At 42.0% G+C, this 17,172-nt stretch overlaps 1 protein-coding gene across 1 annotated transcript in view; it reads right to left on the bottom strand.

Moving 5' to 3' along the window:
• zbtb40 (zinc finger and BTB domain containing 40) overlaps nucleotides 1-17,172 on the bottom strand; it is a 105,082-nt gene that overhangs the window by 47,572 nt on the left and 40,338 nt on the right. Inside the window, 6 exon segments of the mRNA XM_038773574.1 lie at nucleotides 107-271; nucleotides 5,709-5,843; nucleotides 5,846-5,914; nucleotides 6,911-7,333; nucleotides 9,010-9,181; nucleotides 15,524-15,660. Coding sequence (XP_038629502.1) covers nucleotides 107-271; nucleotides 5,709-5,843; nucleotides 5,846-5,914; nucleotides 6,911-7,333; nucleotides 9,010-9,181; nucleotides 15,524-15,660 — 1,101 coding nt within the window.

Here is a 17,172-nt window from a genome sequence, read left to right as displayed (position 1 = left end):
CACAATGTGAAGACACAATAGTCACTCCTGATATATTGTGTCACTGCTTAAAATGACACACAAAAAACAAAGCAGTTTTCAAACAACGTTGGTTCGGAGTACTCACTGTGAAATGAACGTAGGTGCATGGAGAGGCCATTGGCCTGACTGAATCCTTTGCCACATTCCCGGCAGACATATGGCTTATCTCCTGTATGGGTCCGTACATGGCGCGTCAACTCAATTGATTGGGCAAACACTGCTTCACAGTACTGACAGCCGTACATTTTCCCTGTGCAATTGTAAAAGGTTCAGGAGATTAAGGGGCTGATAAAGCCATGACATAGATTCCAGACCATAATCATTCCAAACAGTTTTTTTTCTTTAGTCTTTCATGGATATGTATGAGGCTGGCAAGGCCATCCACTGGCTGCTTATCTCTAATTGCTCTTGAACGGAGTGGCTTGCTAGGCTGTTTAAGAGGGCAGTTAAAAATCAACCACATTGCTGTTGATCAGGAGTCACATATAGGCCAGACTGGATAATGGCGGCAGATTTCCTTCCCCAAGGCCATTAGTGAACCAGATGGGTTTTACAACAATCGATGATCATCCCAGTAATGGTGACCACGAAACTATCTTTCAATTGCACTTATTAACTCAACATAGTTCCACAAGCTGCCCTGGTAGGATACGTACCCATTTACTTAAGGCATCACCCGGGTCCTCTGGAGTCAAAAACACATCAAACTAGAACCACAAAAATTAATTTGCTCCAAAAGATTTACATGAATTATATTATATCAAATCATAACAACCCACATAACAGAATGTTGGAGAGGAATAGACATTCAGACCTTTGAACCTGCCACTCAATCAAATCATGGCTGATCCATACTTAAATCCATCTATCCGCCTTGATTCAGGAAATCTTAATACCACAACTTAACAAAAATAGATCAACTTCAGTTTTGAAATTTTCACCTGATTTCTGGCCTCAACAGCTTTCTGGAGAACAAAAACAAAAAATACTGGGCGATCGCAGCAGGTCTGACAGCATCTGTGCTGACAGAAGGGAGCTAATGTTTAGTATCTGCATGAGTCCTGGTCAAAGTTGGCCAAAGCCTGACAAAGAGTCATTGATTCAAAATGATTGTTCCCTTCTCTCTCCACAGATGCTGTCAGGCCTGCTGCAATTGTCCAGTATTTTTCTTTCCAGATTGCAGCATTTTGCAGTCATTTGTTTTAGGCTTTCTTTGGAACGGAGGTTCAGATTTCTCAGAAAACAGGGTTCAGATTTCTAGAACCCTTCAAGAAGCAGAGCTTCTTAATATCAACCCTAGACAGCATTATTTCTAATTTTAAGGTTACGGTTCTGGATTTTTCAGGTAAAATACCTACACTACTAAATTATGTACCATCCTGAACACCTCAATTCGATCACCCTCTTAATCTCCTCCATAGTTGAGGAAATGGGGGCATAGTCTATGCAACCTGTCCTCACAATTTAGCCCAGGTATTATCCTGCTCCATCTATGCTGCACCTGACCGAGGGGCAACATATCCTTCCTGAGCTGCAATGCTCAGAACTGAATGCTCGCCCTCATCAGAGCACTGTACAGACGTAACATAAATCCAATCGTTTAGGAATAGAGACCAAATATTCTCTCAGGCATTTAAATTATTTTTTGTACCTGTCCACTGGTTTTAAGTGACCACCAAGTCTCTCTTTTCTGCTCATTCGCAATTCCCAGCTTACCATTTAGAAAATTTGATCTACCCTTTTGTAGTTCCAAAATGGAAGACTTCAAACTTTGACTCAGTGAACTCCAACTCCACAGTTTTGCCCAATCACTTAATCTATCAGAGTTTCCACTGAAACTTGCTGCTCCTATCAGAACTCGAAACGTTTAGCTCTTTTCTCACCCCTACAGATGCTGCCAGACCTGCTGATATTTTCCCAGCATTTTCTCTTTGGTTCACTGATGTCCTTAGGGAAGGAAATTTGCCGTCCTTACCCGGTCTGGCCTACAAGAAAGCAGACCAAGGCAAGCCAGCAGCACTGTTCAATTCCTGTAATAGCCTCCCCGAACAGGCGCCGGAATGTGGCGACTAGGGGCTTTTCACAGTAACTTCATTGAAGCCTAATCGTGACAATAAAGTGATTTTCATTTTTCATTTTCATGCAGCGCCACACCCATAGCAATTGGTTGACTCTGAACTGCTCTCTGAAATAGCCAACCAAGCCACACAGTTCCAGGGTAATTAGGGATAAACAGCAAATGCTGGCACTGTCAGTGAGGTCTACATCCTATGAAAAAAAATGAGTAAACCCGAAAATCTATTATTTTATCAAAGTCATTAAGAACAAAGAAAATTACAGCACAGGAACAGGCCCTTCGGCCCTCCCAGCCTGCGCCGATCCAGGTCCTTTATCTAAACCTGTTGCCTATTTTCCAAGGATCTACTTCCCTCTGTTCCCGCCCATTCATATACCTGTCTAGATGCTTCTTAAATGAGCTATCGTGCCCGTCTCTACCACAGCCGCTGGTAAAGCGTTCCAGGCACCCACCACCCTCTGCGTAAAAAACTTTCCACGCACATCTCCCTTAAACTTTCCCCCTCTCACCTTGAAATCGTGACCCCTTGTAACTGACACCCCCACTCTTGGGAAAAGCCTGTTGCTGTCCACCCTGTCCATACCTCTCATAATTTTGTAGACCTCAATCAGGTCCCCCCTCAACCTCCGTCTTTCCAACGAAAACAATCCTAATCTACTCCACCTTTCTTCATAGCTAGATTAATGAATATAGTGAAAAGCTGAGGCCTCAGCAGCGATTCCTGGGGCTACCATTAGTCATATCTTGCCAATTTGAGTACATCCCCCCCCTCCCCCTTTCCCCCCACTGTCTCCTATTCTGCTCTGCCTCCATGTAAATTTCTAATCTATGCCAAAAATGTGTCTCTCATTCTATATACCCTTATTTTTGTTAGTCACTTCTATGGGTGCTTGTTAAAGGTCTTCTGGAAATCATCTTATCGATACTTTGTATTCGCCACGTTAGTTACTCTTTGAAAATATCAATTAAATTTGTTCGACATAATTTGTAAAAAATCTATCTGGCTGTTGTTACTCATCCCTAATGCCCTCGGGAAGGTGATGGTGTTATCTTCTAGAACTGCTGTAGCCCATGCTGTGTAGGTATAACCGCACTGCAGCTGGGGAGGGAGCTCCAGGAGCTCCGTGACAGTGATATAGTCCCAGGTCAGGATGGATTAGGGCTTGGAGGGGAGTTTGTAGGTGGTGATGTTCCCATGTGTTTGCTGGTCTTGCCCTTCAAAGAAATAGAGGTTGCTGAAGGAGCCTTGGTGAGTTGCTGCAGTGCATCTTTTGATGGTACACATGGCTGCCACTGTGCATCGGTGGTGGAGGGAGTGAATATTTAAGTTGGCGGATGGGGTGCCAATTAAATGAGCTGCTTTGTCCTGGATGGTGGAGAGTTTCAAATGTTGTCGGAGTTGCACTCATCCAGGCAAGTGGAGAGTATTCCATCACACTCCTGACTTGTGTCTTGTAGATGATGGACATCATCAGTGAACATTTCCACTTCTGACCTCAATAGAAAGATAGGAGCTAGGAGTAGGCCTTTCTGCCTTTTGAGCCTGCTCCGTCATTCATTATGCTCATGGTTGATCCTCTAACTCAATGCCATATCCCCGCTTTTGCCCCATACTCTTTGATAGGATTAAAATCTAAAACATATTATCTTTCTCTTTCTTGGACATTCAGCGACTTGACCTCCACAGCTTCAGTAGGAAAGAATTCCACAGGTTCACTATCCTTTGCGTGAAGACATTTTTCCTCATCTCAGTCCTAAATGGTCTACCCCGTACCTTGATACTGTGTCCCCTGGTTCTAGAATCTTCCATCAGGAAAAACATCCTGCCTGCATTTAGTCTGTCCAGACCTTTTAAGAGTTTTATACATTTCAATCAGGCCGTGTCTCATCCTTCTAAACTTTGGTGAATACAGGCCCAGCTGAACCAATCTCTCTTCATAGGGCAGCCCTGGCAACCCCGGTATCAGCCTAGTGAATCTCCGATGCACTTCCTCAATGGCAAGTATATCCTTTTTTAGGTAGGAAGACCAAAACTGCATGCAAAACTCCAGATGTGGTCTCATCAAGGCCCTGTATAACTGCAGTAATACAACCCTACTCAAATCCTCTTACAATCAAGGCCTACATACCATTTACCTTCCTAATTCCTTATTGCACCTGCTTTTCCATTTTCATTGGTGTACAAGGATGTCCAGTTCCCTTTCTACATCTACACTCGCCAATAATCAATATATTAATGGTGGAGGGAGGGTCACTGATGAAGCGGTCAAGGAAGGTTGGGCCTTGGACTCTTCTGACAAATATCTACTGCAATGTCCTGCATCCGAGATGATTTGTCGCTAAAATGACAAGTCTTTCTTTGTCTTCGGCATTTCCCCCACCGACGGAGTTGTCTCCAGTTTTGTCTCCATTGTCCATAGTTTTGTTTGGGTTCCTTAATGCCGCTTTCGGTCAAATTCTGCCTTGATGTCAAGGGCAGTCACTCTCATCTCGCCTCTGGTGTTCAGCTTTTTTGTCCGTGTTTGAATCCAAGTTGTAATGAGATCAGGAGCCGAGTGGTCCTGGCCGAACCCAAAATGAGAGCCAGTAAACAGGTTATTGCATTGTTGTTGGCAGCACTATCAAGTACACCTTCCATCACTTTGCTAATGATCAAGAGGAGATCAAGAGATTGGTATCAGCTGGATTGGATTTGTCCTGCTTTTTGTGGATAGGTCAACTTTCCCCATTGTCGGGTAAATACCATTGTTTTTACTGATGTAACAGTTTGGTAAAGAGCGAGACTAATTTTGGAGAACAAGTCTCCAGTACTTTTGTCAGAATCTTGTTAGGGCTTGTAGCCTTTGTAGCATCCAGTGCCTTCATCCACGATGCCATATGAAGGATTGGCCTGTACTATTGGGGACCTCAGGGAAATGCAGGGATGGATCGTCCTTTTTGCAGATCTTACTCCTTCCTTTATACCCCTTTGCTGCTCTTCAGATTACTCCTAGGCACGAGATCTCTATTGTTCTTTACCTCCATAAAATATCTTTCTTTTAGTTTTTAACTATCCATTCTTGCTTAGAAGATTGTTTATTGTTTACATGTAGAGTTTTACACTTCATGAACTTCTATTGTACGAATTACTTTCATGGACCCAATTCATTGGACCTTTAGCACAGGGCTAAATCGCTGGCTTTTAAACAGACCAAGCAGGCCAGCAGCACGGTTTAATTCCCGTACCAGCCTCCCTGAACAGGCGCTGAATGTGGTGACTAGGGGCTTTTCGCAGTAACTTCATTTAAGCCTACTTGTGACAATGAGTGATTTTCATTTCATTTCTTTGTTTATCCCATTTTTATCCATTAATAGGTCTTGTGGTCAATTCCTGCCTCATCTACTCGAAATCATACAAGAGTCCCGCACTTCTCCAGAGTGGCCTTTGTATGATTTCCCCTTCTTGCCAATGGAAGGCTTTTGGCTCTTAGTGCTGCTGAGAAACAGCAGAGCTGGTTCCAAATTGGAAAACCACAGACAGAGTTTTCACATACACCATCGCAGCATGAAAAGTCAACAATGTGAACGTTTTCAAGATGACAACTTTACAGTGAAGTGATATATTTCACACCTTCCGAGTGCTTTTTCTTCATGTGATAGGCTAGCGCAGCAGCCTGCATGAACGTCATATCACAATGTTTGCAGAAGAATGGTTTCTCTCCAGTGTGGAGCCTCATGTGATTCTTGAGGGTGGAATTTGCTGCAATTTTGCCCCACACTCATTACAAGAGAAAGGTTTCTCATCGAAGTGATCAGTGCGTTTATGATATTGCATTCCTGCAGAGAAGATATAGGTATAAATATTAAATATAACACAAAGCAGGCTACAGGCTAAGACAAACTCATTGTATGCATTGAGGAGGGTGCATAGGTCATTAGATAATGGAAAGTGTGTTTGAAACTCTAAGCGGACTGTTTTTCTGAAAGGTATAGTAGATTAGTGACAAACATCTAAGAGTTCAAATCCCACCACAGCAAGTGTGAAACTGAATTTGAAATGTCTGGTGATTATTGGGTGGGCACCAGTTAAGTGAATCGGTGATTGTTCAGTGGGTGCTGATGACAGGTTTGTTACACAAGTTCTCAGGGCAGGGAACTGTCAACCCTTCCGGATCTGACCTGATATGAAGGAGGGATGAGTGATGCGAATAAATACAATTCAGTTTACAAACAGCCAAACATGGCAGAAGTATATTGAAAAGCCAGGTTTCAAAGTTTCTTGCATGCTATATCTCTACAACTGGTATCAGTGAAGAGGTGTGTACCAATGTAGGGAATAGTTTGAAGTTTACTTAGCCAGTGGGAGTTCTAAGGCTGTTGAACTTTCAGATATTGGGCCTGTGGTTGACAGCTCAGTTTCATAGATCTGTCAATATCACTGCTGCATTTGCGTAGTTCCAGTGCTGCAGCCCCCCATCAGGTGCTAACAATTCCTGCCGGAAACCAGTCTCCCACACGCCTCCTCCTCAAGTCTCCTTCTGCACTCTGGGATATACATCGTCAGGACCAGGTGATTTGTTTGGTCTATGTTTCCCTAATTTAAACCCATGTCACACTAAGTCCTCTTTGAGATTTTGGGTGTACTGCAGGTATTAGGCAGTCACATCCTCACCAAATGAATACTTCTCATAATAAGCATTCAATATTTGACCAGTTTATTTTCTTCCATTCCATTGGACCTTCAGCTTTCAAAAGCTTGAGGTTCCTCTCTAACTATTTGTCACTGCTGATCCAACCAACTGTATAAAATAATCCCACAAGCTGCATTCTGACCTGACTGATGAGCAAAGGATTTCCCGCAGATGTCACAAGTCACAGGCAACCGCCTCTTCTTTCCCTTTGGTGCGTCGTGCTCTTCTACTCTGTGCTTTTCTAGATCCTTCTGGGATGTCCTGGTCTCGCCACATTCCTCACAGCTAGCTACTTTAACGTGACCGATGCTGCGGCACCGCGTGAGGTGCAGCTCGAGGCGACATTTAAATGTAAAAGTCTTGCCACATGCACTGCAGGTAAAGGTCTGCTTGGCTCCAGGTTTGCATTTCACTTTCTTCTGATCTGCGATTGGTTCGCCATCACCCTCTCGGACAAGGCCAGCACCCTCTGGTTGCTCTGCATCATCTTCGCTTCTCTCTTCCTGATCCATTGGGTCTTCCTTCTGATCCTCTTCCATGTCACTCACTGATTCTTTCATTAATCCTGAAAAAGTTAGAGAATTCCATTCACAAGCTTCAGAATTTACATTTCCAATAAAAATTCCATAAATTGTTCAGCCTGAATATCGTAAAACAGATTTGTAAAAAGAATGCCCATTTTCAAAATACATCTAAAAATATACAACATGCAAACTTTAGAGATCTATAAGCTTAAACTTCCAGCTATAGCTTGGTTAACTATTTAGTTTTAATAAATAGTTGCTGCAGGTTTCAGGTTATGGATTAGGGAGCAGAGTTTAACAGATAAAGGTCCTTTTTCACCTCTGGAATTTGGGATTACTCCTGTCCAATGCAATGAAACAAAAAGCTTCAACATAAAGCAAAACACTCCCGATGTTGAAAATGTGAAATCAAAACAGAAAATGCTGGAAATATTCAGCAGGTCTGGCAGTATATGTGGAGGAGAGAAACAGAGTTAATGTTTCAGGTCATCAGAACTTCTGAAACATTAACTCTCGAGTTTTTCCACCATTTCCTGATAAATATGATAAATGAAAAGCTTTGCTTTCTACTAGTTGAAATAATTGAAAACCTCTCCGCTCAGCTGCAAATGGGCATGCGTTCATTGCACACAACTAAATTTGGCACTAAATTTAAGAGCTTATTTGGAGCTTGGTACAGGAATTGGAAAACTTCAGATTGGTATAGCAGACAAAAAGCAGACGTTCATCTCTCCAAACTAGCTGTTTTGCTCTTCATCCTGATAAGCTACATTAACTGAAGAGTGACACCTGCTCTATTCTACAGGCATGCATATCCCTCAGTGATAACCAAGGAAGTTTCTCTGTTATATCAATGAATAATCACATACACATTGTGTTTAAATCACATCCTAAAATATTTGAATTCTGTACTTAATTTTAAAGCTTTGATTGTTGGACAGTTATATAATTTTTCAGCTGTCTATCATTTCACTAAATTTAGTAGGTGGTGCATTGTGAACTAGTGCTTTCCTCCTGCAAAGTGGGTTTTATATCTGCAAAAGACTATTCCATCTCTCTGTCAGAGGTTAGTGCTGAGGGAACATCAGTCCAATGGGCTTGCACGGGAGCACTTTTTCCAGGCAAGGTAATGGGGAAGTTCACTTGCACCTTCTTAACTGTAACTCCTTTAGTCTTTTCAGTGTGTGAATTCAGTTTACAAGGTTGGCTGTTTCGTACTATCAAAACTTCACGGATAGCTTCATTGGTTATCGCTAAGAAATATATTGTAAATACTCAGCTTTGTGAATCAGCAACAACTTTGGCGAATGCTCGTGTTTAAACATTTAGCAGTTCACTACATGAAGCAACGCGGGTCAAAAACTGGGAGGTTTGCTGGAATCACAAGGAGGGGATTAGGAAAAGTAAGGAAGCAGTCCAGCTGTTTTGTCCAGAAGTAATCAGACTGACATACAACAAAAAATCAGGAAAGTTTCCACACATCAGCATCCCAGCTTTGTAAAGGAGTGCAAGCAACAGCCAGAAATAATAGGAGCACCTGAAAATTAACTTGAATCAGCTTGAACCTGGAATTATTCTATGTAGCTGTGCGAAGCAAGCAAATGGACTGCCAAAGGATCAGAATATTAGTGTTCTAATACCAGAGGTCAAAACTTTAAAATGCTACTTGCACTCATGCCCATAAACTATATATGTAAACCCTTCATTGAACGGTTACCTGCATGCTCCATCGCCTTTATTACCAATTCAAGGGACGGATGGGACTCACTGATCATATGCAAGAGTCTACAGAACGCCAGGGCAGGAATGAGTCGCTCTTCTAGAATTTTACCCAGAATGCTTTCTAATGACTGACCAGCACTCTCCTTGTAACAGCAGCTCTTCAAAATCTGACAGTAGGAAGAAATATAAACCATCCAAATGATACAATAGAATTTATAAGAGGAGCCTCTTTAGGGCAATGTTAAATTCTACATGTTAGTAATTATCCTAGTCTATACTGAACAAGTCACATCCCTTGAATAATTACTGATCAGGTAAGTTTCCTCATATCTATTCAAGCTCACTAAACCAGGAGCTCCAGATACGCCTTCACAACCAGATTCAGGACTCTTACAACCAGTCAGGAATATTATAAAATATAAATATTGACCTGTTATTTTTCACCCATTAGATTGCATAAAGGAGTCGATACTTATTACATAGTCGATATGTAGTGACCATAGACCATAGAATTTACAGTGCAGGAGGACATTCAGCCCATCGAGTCGACACCGGCCCTTGGAAAGAGCACCCTACTTAAGCCCCATGCCTCCACCCTATCCCCCTAACCCAGTAACTGCACCTAACCTTTTTGGACACTAAGGGCAATTTAGAATGGCCAACCCACCTAACCTGCACATCTTTGGACTGTGGGAGGAAACCGGAGTACCCAAAGGAAACACACGCAGATATGGGGAGAACGTGCAGACTCCAGACAGACAGTGACTCAGCGGGGAATCAAACCTGGGACCCTGGAGCTGTGACGTAACTGTGCTAACCACTGTGCTACTGTGCTGCCCTGGATAGTGGATATCATTACCATAGCCTCTGTGTCAATATACTACGTATAGTTACTTTCTTTGCTGCCCTATTCCTTATTCATGTGAATAAACAATCTGCCATGCTTTCTCTTCCTCTCCCTATAATGGCAGAGACCCTCCCAAATGCATTTTGCAAAATCACATCAAACTAACAGAAATCAATCTTTGTAACATTTGGAATTTTACCAACCAAATTTAAAGGAGGTAAAATCACACGGAATGGTGTTTCCATATCAATGTTTCAATGCCATTGTATGAAAGAGATTTACTTTGGGTCAAATCTTGGTTTTTCTTCAAAGGAGTAGTCCCCAGGTTGGTTGGGAACACATTAGCAGGTGGCTTTCTACGGGTACTGAGCACTTGTAGCTAGCAAGTTCTTTACTACTGCCAAGTTGGCAATGCATGTTGCTGATGATCTTGAACTCTTATCTTGGAGTCAACCATTCCAATCCCCTTTGGAAATCCAATAGTTTTCCGTGGCCACAACACTGGACGAGTCAATTCTATGGATAGAGTGAGGCAGAACAGGGCAGGAACGGCAGGGAGGGTGAAGCAAGTGGTCCGGATGAGTCAGAGCAAGGAGAATCTATCTCGTTAAGAGTTTTCGTAATTCTTCCAAAAGCACCTTGCACATACCCAAGCAACCCGCACCCCCACGTCATCCAACTATCCTCGTAATCTCTGCAGTTATGTTCATGTTCTATTAATCACAACCAATAAAAATAGACACTGCTGCCTCACACAGAGAACTAAGACTGGGTAAAGGTCACATGAGGAGCAACTTTGTTGCCACAAAACTACAGACTCTCAGAGGGAGACTTCACTACAAGTGGCCATTTCCCACCTCACAACCTCTCCTCATTCATGACCATGACTGCTCCCTCCAGCAGTGCATGGGGAGGACGTACCTGCCTTCTATTATAGCACTGCAGCCACCTGTTTAAATAGTGGAGAAAAAAGTGTAAGTGTGAATGTCCCCACAGTCCCAGAGACTGCTCTCCCTCTAAGAACTGACTGGTCGTGATTTAATCTGAGGGTCACGGAACCTCAGGCAAAGGGGCAAGATTGGGAAAATGAGGCCTTCATCAACAACCTCAGCCAGTACGGGAATTAAAACGCCCTGTCGACATCCACTCCACATCACAAACTAGCCGTCCAGCCAACTGAGCTAACCAACGCCCAAATAGTTGAAGAATACATTTTACTTCATGTATTTGTATTGCAATATTGCACAATATAAGTTCATCCACATGATATACATTTTAATAAAAGGATCAAATATACAGGGTAAAATAATTGATATTACAAGCACTCTGCAGAATGTATGCCTTTTGACTTTAATAAAACACATTCTGTGACCAATGCTATAGGCATATGCCAACATATGTAAGTATGTGGGTTAGGTGGATTGGCCATGCTAAATTGCCCGTAGTGTAAGGTTAATGGGGGGATTGTTGGGTTACGGGTATACGGGTTACGTGGGTTTAAGTAGGGTGATCATTGCTCGGCACAACATCGAGGGCTGAAGGGCCTGTTCTGTGCTGTACTGTTCTATGTTCTATGTAAACTTTTACTTGAAGAGCTCTAGCAAAAGTGTCCAAACTTTGGCTATATTCAACAGTGGCAGAACAGTGATAATAATGCAACTAAAATGACAACAGCCATAAGAGATCCCTTTTAAGCCACAGGCAGTATAGAGCAGAATGGGGCTTTAAGTATGAAACACTGAACACTCTGAATTTCCCTGGCCTGGACAAGCCAACTGTCCTGGCTTGAGACAATTCACATCTCTTTAACCTGGAGTTACCCCTATCTCTGGATCTGTAAAGACTTAATTACCTGCAAATGCTCACATTCAAAGCATTGTCTTGCTCCTTTGACTTTGTCTATATTATATATATATATATATATATATGTTTCTGGAACATACCTCTTCATTCACCTGAGGAAGGAGCAGTGCTCCGAAAGCTAGTGATTTGAACCAAACTGTTGGACTTTAATCTGGTGTTGTAAGACTTCTTACTGTCTTCAAATAGGGGCTGTTTAGCACAGGGCTAAATCGCTGGCTTTGAAAGCAAACCAAGCAGGCCAGCAGCACGGTTAGATTCCCGTAACAGCCTCCCCGAACAGGCGCCGGAATGTGGCGACTAGGGGCTTTTCACAGTAACTTCATTTGAAGCCTACTCGTGACAATAAGCAATTTTCATTTCATTTCAAATAGTGATATGGGATCTTTTACATCCACCTAAAGATGAAATTTGTTTGTGAACAAGTCTCTCATCTATGTAACTCTCTTCACCAAAATATGTTTATATTTGGGGCTAAATTCTCTTTTATTATAGAGAAATTTAAATCATAAATAATGTGAAGCCCTAATACAAAAGCCATAAAGCGAAGTACACAAGTGGTATAAGAGTCAAAACTTTTTTTTTTAAAGTATGAGATTTAAGGGCAATGAATGCATTCTCATGGGAAAGTGAGACCAAAGTTTAAAATAGCAAAGACGGTCAGCTGAAGCAGTTTTATTGAAAGAACCTAGATTGACTTTTGAGAGTCTTACAAATGACGAAACATTAAAGGTGAGCAGAATGAGGGAAAGGAGGAAGAGAGGGGGTTAAAATAGCACAAGCAGCTCATCTCTTTACTGGGTACATTGCAGCTCCTTTGAACAACTTACAGACATGAACTATAGTTCTCATTTCCCACTGACAGTTGATATGGACACTTCCAGAACAGGGGAAGGGAGCAGCGGTGCAGGTAGGATAGTCTGCAACTTTGATGTTGTTCTGCTTTTCAGTTCCTATGCCATCCCCGTGTTGTTAACTTTCCTATTTATCAGTACCTCTTTTGCTACTTTCACACTCCTACACATCCTTTATTTTTCATAATACATCTAATTTCTTCTTATCCCTTGTCACTTAACCATCAGTACATTTTCCTGTGTGCGTTTACCCCCTTGCTTCATTCTGTTCATACAGGAATGGGGTATTGCAAAGAGTTGCTTCGCTGGTGAAAAGGTCATGATACGGAGATCTATTTCTATTTCTTTAAGTTTTGCTCCAATTTTCCATTCCACCATGTGGTGATGTTTGGGATATGAAGAAAAGCAACATAGGATTTAAAAATAGCTACAAATCATGCAGAGCCATGAAGATTCCAATAACCTTACAATATTACACATACCTAAATAACCAATGGCAAAATGACAGATGAATCTGCATAACTAAGAGTTACATTATATAGGCTCAGGTTAAGTTACATAATTATGGTTTAAATGATATAACTCCTGTTAAATTCTGTCCTTGCAGAACTAGGGGTTAAATTATATAATTATGGGTTAAATTGTGGAAAAAATAATTAGTATTAGTTAATCGTAGAATCCCTACAGTGCAGAATAATAATAATCTTTATTGTCACAAGCAGGCTTACATTAACACTGCACACTGCAGTGAAGCTACTGTGAAAATCCCCTCATCGCCACATTCCAGCGCCTGTTCGGTCCACTGAGGGAGAATCCAAAATGTCCAAATTACCGAACAAGCATGAATTTCTGGACTTGCGGGAGGAAACCAGAGCACCCGGAGCAAACTCACGCAGACACGGGGAGAACATGCCGACTCAGCACAGACAGTGACCCAAGGCCGGAATTGAACCCGGATCCCTGGTGCTGTGAGTGGCAGTGCTAACCACCGTGCTGTGATAAAATGTGAGATAAGTTGTATAAGCAAGGTTTCAGCTGAGATGGACATATGGCCAAACAGCCTGACAACAAGGAATTTCATCCTCATCAAGAACTCCACCTTCAGCAAGGAAGAGGGAAAATGGAGGGAAATTAAGACAGGAAAACGGTCAAAAATGTACAACAGTTTAGAAGTTTAGAACAGTACAGCACAGAACAGGCCCTTCGGCCCTCAATGTTGTGCCGAGCAATGATCACCCTACTCAAGTCCACGTATCCACCCTATACCAGTAACCCAACAACCCACATTAACATTATTTTTTAGGACACTAAGGCAATTTAGCCTGGCCACTCCACCTAACCCGCACATCTTTGGACTGTGGGAGGAAACCGGAGCACCCGGAGGAAACCCACGCACACACGGGGAGGACGTGCAGACTCCGCACAGACAGTGACCCAGCCGGGAATCGAACCTGGGACCCTGGAGCTGTGAAGCATTGATGCTAACCACCATGCTGCCCAAATGTTCCTTTCAAATGTTATGCAAAAGACAATGGTTTTCAGCTGAAATTCTAAATAAGTCATCAGCCTCTTTCTGCAATGACATCGGAGGACTAGATACTTATCCTAATTAACATTTATATCATTCAATCATCTCTTGGCCCTCCACAGACTTTTTTTTTTCTCTCGGTCCCGTTAACCTTCGCTCAGTTGCTTCTTATAAGCTGTTTCAGCTGTGATATTAAACAAGAATTACTGTGGGCATTTGCAGCTCAGAAACAGGTCAATAGATTAAACCAGTATGTGCTAATATTTACGCTCCACACGCTACTCTTCGCACCCTACACCATCTCACCCCATTAATGGGGCCAATCATTTAGGACTGGGATGAGGAAAGATTTCTTTACTCACAGGGTTGTGAACCTTTGAAATTCTCTACCCGAGAGGGTTGTGGATATATTTAAGACTGGGTGAAAAAGATTTTGGGTCTCTCGGGGGAATTAAGGGAGATGGGGTGGGGACGGAACATTGGAGTTGAAGTCCAAGATCAGCCCTAATCATAGTGAACAGCAGAGCTGGTTTGTTGGGCAGTATGGTCTCTCTCTGCTCCAATCTCTCATGTTCTCATATCTAGCTTTGAGGGTTCCTATCTCTCTCCACAGATGCTGGCTGATCTGGCACTTTCTGCTTTTATTTCACAATTGCAATATCATCTGTTGAATTTTGCTTTTGATACCAGTACTTACTTCTTCCTAATGATTATAAGGCGACTATAACATGGAACACTGCAACTCCCTGTTGAGATTCAGGACTCCACCTCAATTCAGTACATGAAGCTACATATTAAAAATTTACCAGAGGAAATTTCTGTTTAAATGCACCAAGTTCAGACAAATTGGACTGGCACAAACTGTACAGCAAGTCATCAACTGTACAGCAAGTCATCAACTGTAAATGCAATATAGGACAGGTAAACATTGAATCAACTGGAAAGAATATGCATATTTCGATTTATAATGTATGAATAAGCTAACAAAATGTAAAACCTTCCTTGATGCTCTTTTGCATCAACTGTTCCCAGTTACATACTCCATTGCTCACATTATTTTGGAAATGGCCTATGTAGACTTGTCAGCCTACAATTACACTTTCTCATCAATGGCAACACTGGAACATTTCAGTTTTGCATTTTCCAGAATATCAATCTGCTCCAACCAATTTTACTTCCTAAAGCACTGCAAGCTTTGTTATTCAACAACGTAAACATATATAAAGCATTATAGAAAAAGACAAGAATATATATGACCCTGGTCAAATTGTCCCTCACTGCCTTAGCCCACTTCATGTGAAGACGACGGATGGTCTTAACTCCCCATGCAAATTCCACAGAAGATCGACTAACATGAATTACAAAGTTGGTTGAAACTATAAATGTGCGTAAAGGTATTGAACAAGTTAAAATAAAGCACCTCTATTGCTTCAGCAGGAAGATTCTCTACGCCAGTCATGAAACAATCCAGTAGTGGACTGATATCATCAATTGCATCGGTGATCAACTGTCTATGTCTTTTCAAAATATCCACAGCTTTACTTTCTTTGTCACTCACTGGAATAGGTCAGAAAAAAATGTAAGTCCACACTTATAGCCAGGTACACACACTCTCAATTAAATCACCATGCTGAAGATCGACACACACAGAATAGTTTTAAAATCACATTCAAGCCTCATGAACATTTTACATCTAGTTCTTCTGCTGCTGTTTTCAAATTTACCACATTGTGTAAAAGGGGCCTATAAGACAAGTCGCAATTACTCCTGATGTAAAGAAACCCAATAGGAAAGCTGATGGCTGTTCACTAGGATAGATTTAAATCAGGAAAAAATATATCAGTCTCAATACCAGAATGACCAACAAAATCGACAATCTCAATGTTAGAGAGCATCATCATCTTTCTCGAGAACACTTATTGCCTGAATTTGAGTGCACCTTCATTCAACACATCTCTATTGTGGCCACAAGCAGTGGGATCTAGAACTTCTTCTGAAACTCCAACTGCCTTTATGGTCGGGAATGGTTTGTTGAATTATTGTGGCTTGATCAGCACAGGTTACACCAACCCAAACCATCATAGTTTGTAACTACCCACAAGAGACTGCTTTCTCGACTTGGCTTTGGTGTCTTGTGACAATCGGCATAAACTCCGGCAATGACCACAGGTTTATGGAGTATCGTATCAGCTCCCAATGTACTGCTGGAATCTGCAGAAGCGGGAGGTCGACATAATGTGGAATTCATAGTTGCACCCACGTGCACAATTATATAGAGGTGGAACCATCATAATGGAGTCGTTTATCAAAAAACTTCACAAATAATGTTTTTTTTTTCTCCTGTCCATTTTGATCCATGACGTTTAAGGGATGTCAAAGATTTCCTTCTAGTAAATATGACTGTGTCTTCTTCATGAAAACTTCCTGAAACATGAGCAGCAATAGATACACTCCCATTGCTACGCAATTAAAAATAAAATTCATTGATTTTTGGATAGGCCAGCATTTATAGCTTATCCCTAATTACCCTTGAGGGAGTGGTGATGAGCTGCCTTCTTGAAACACTGTAGTCCATGTGGTGTAGGTACACCCATAGTGCTGTTAGGAAATTCCAGGATCATGGTCCAGCGACAGTGAAGGAACGGCAAAATATTTCCAAGTCAGGTTGGTGTGCGCCTCGAAGGAGAAGTTGCAGGTGATGGTGTTCCCACGCTTCCACTGTCCTTATTCATCGAGGTGGTTGAGATTGCGGGTTTTAAAGCTGCTGTCGAAGGAGCCATGGCGAGTTGCTGCAGTGTATCGCATACATGGTACACACTGTTGCCACTGTGCACCAATGGAGAGAGTAAACATTTAAGGTGGTAGGTCAAGGGGGTGCCCATCAAGCAGGTTGCTTTGTCCTAGATGAGCTTTCTCAAGTGTTGTTGGAGCTGCACTTATCCAGGCAAGTGGAGAGTATCCCATCACATCTGTAACTTATGCCTGGTAGGTAGTGGGCAGGTTTTAAAGATTCAGGAAATGAATTATTCGCTACAAGATTTCCAGCCTCTGATCTGCTCTTGTAGCCAC

This window comes from Scyliorhinus canicula, chromosome 16, assembly GCF_902713615.1.
Source record: "Scyliorhinus canicula chromosome 16, sScyCan1.1, whole genome shotgun sequence".
NCBI lineage: Eukaryota > Metazoa > Chordata > Chondrichthyes > Carcharhiniformes > Scyliorhinidae > Scyliorhinus > Scyliorhinus canicula.
This window is presented reverse-complemented; position numbering and strand designations above follow the sequence as displayed.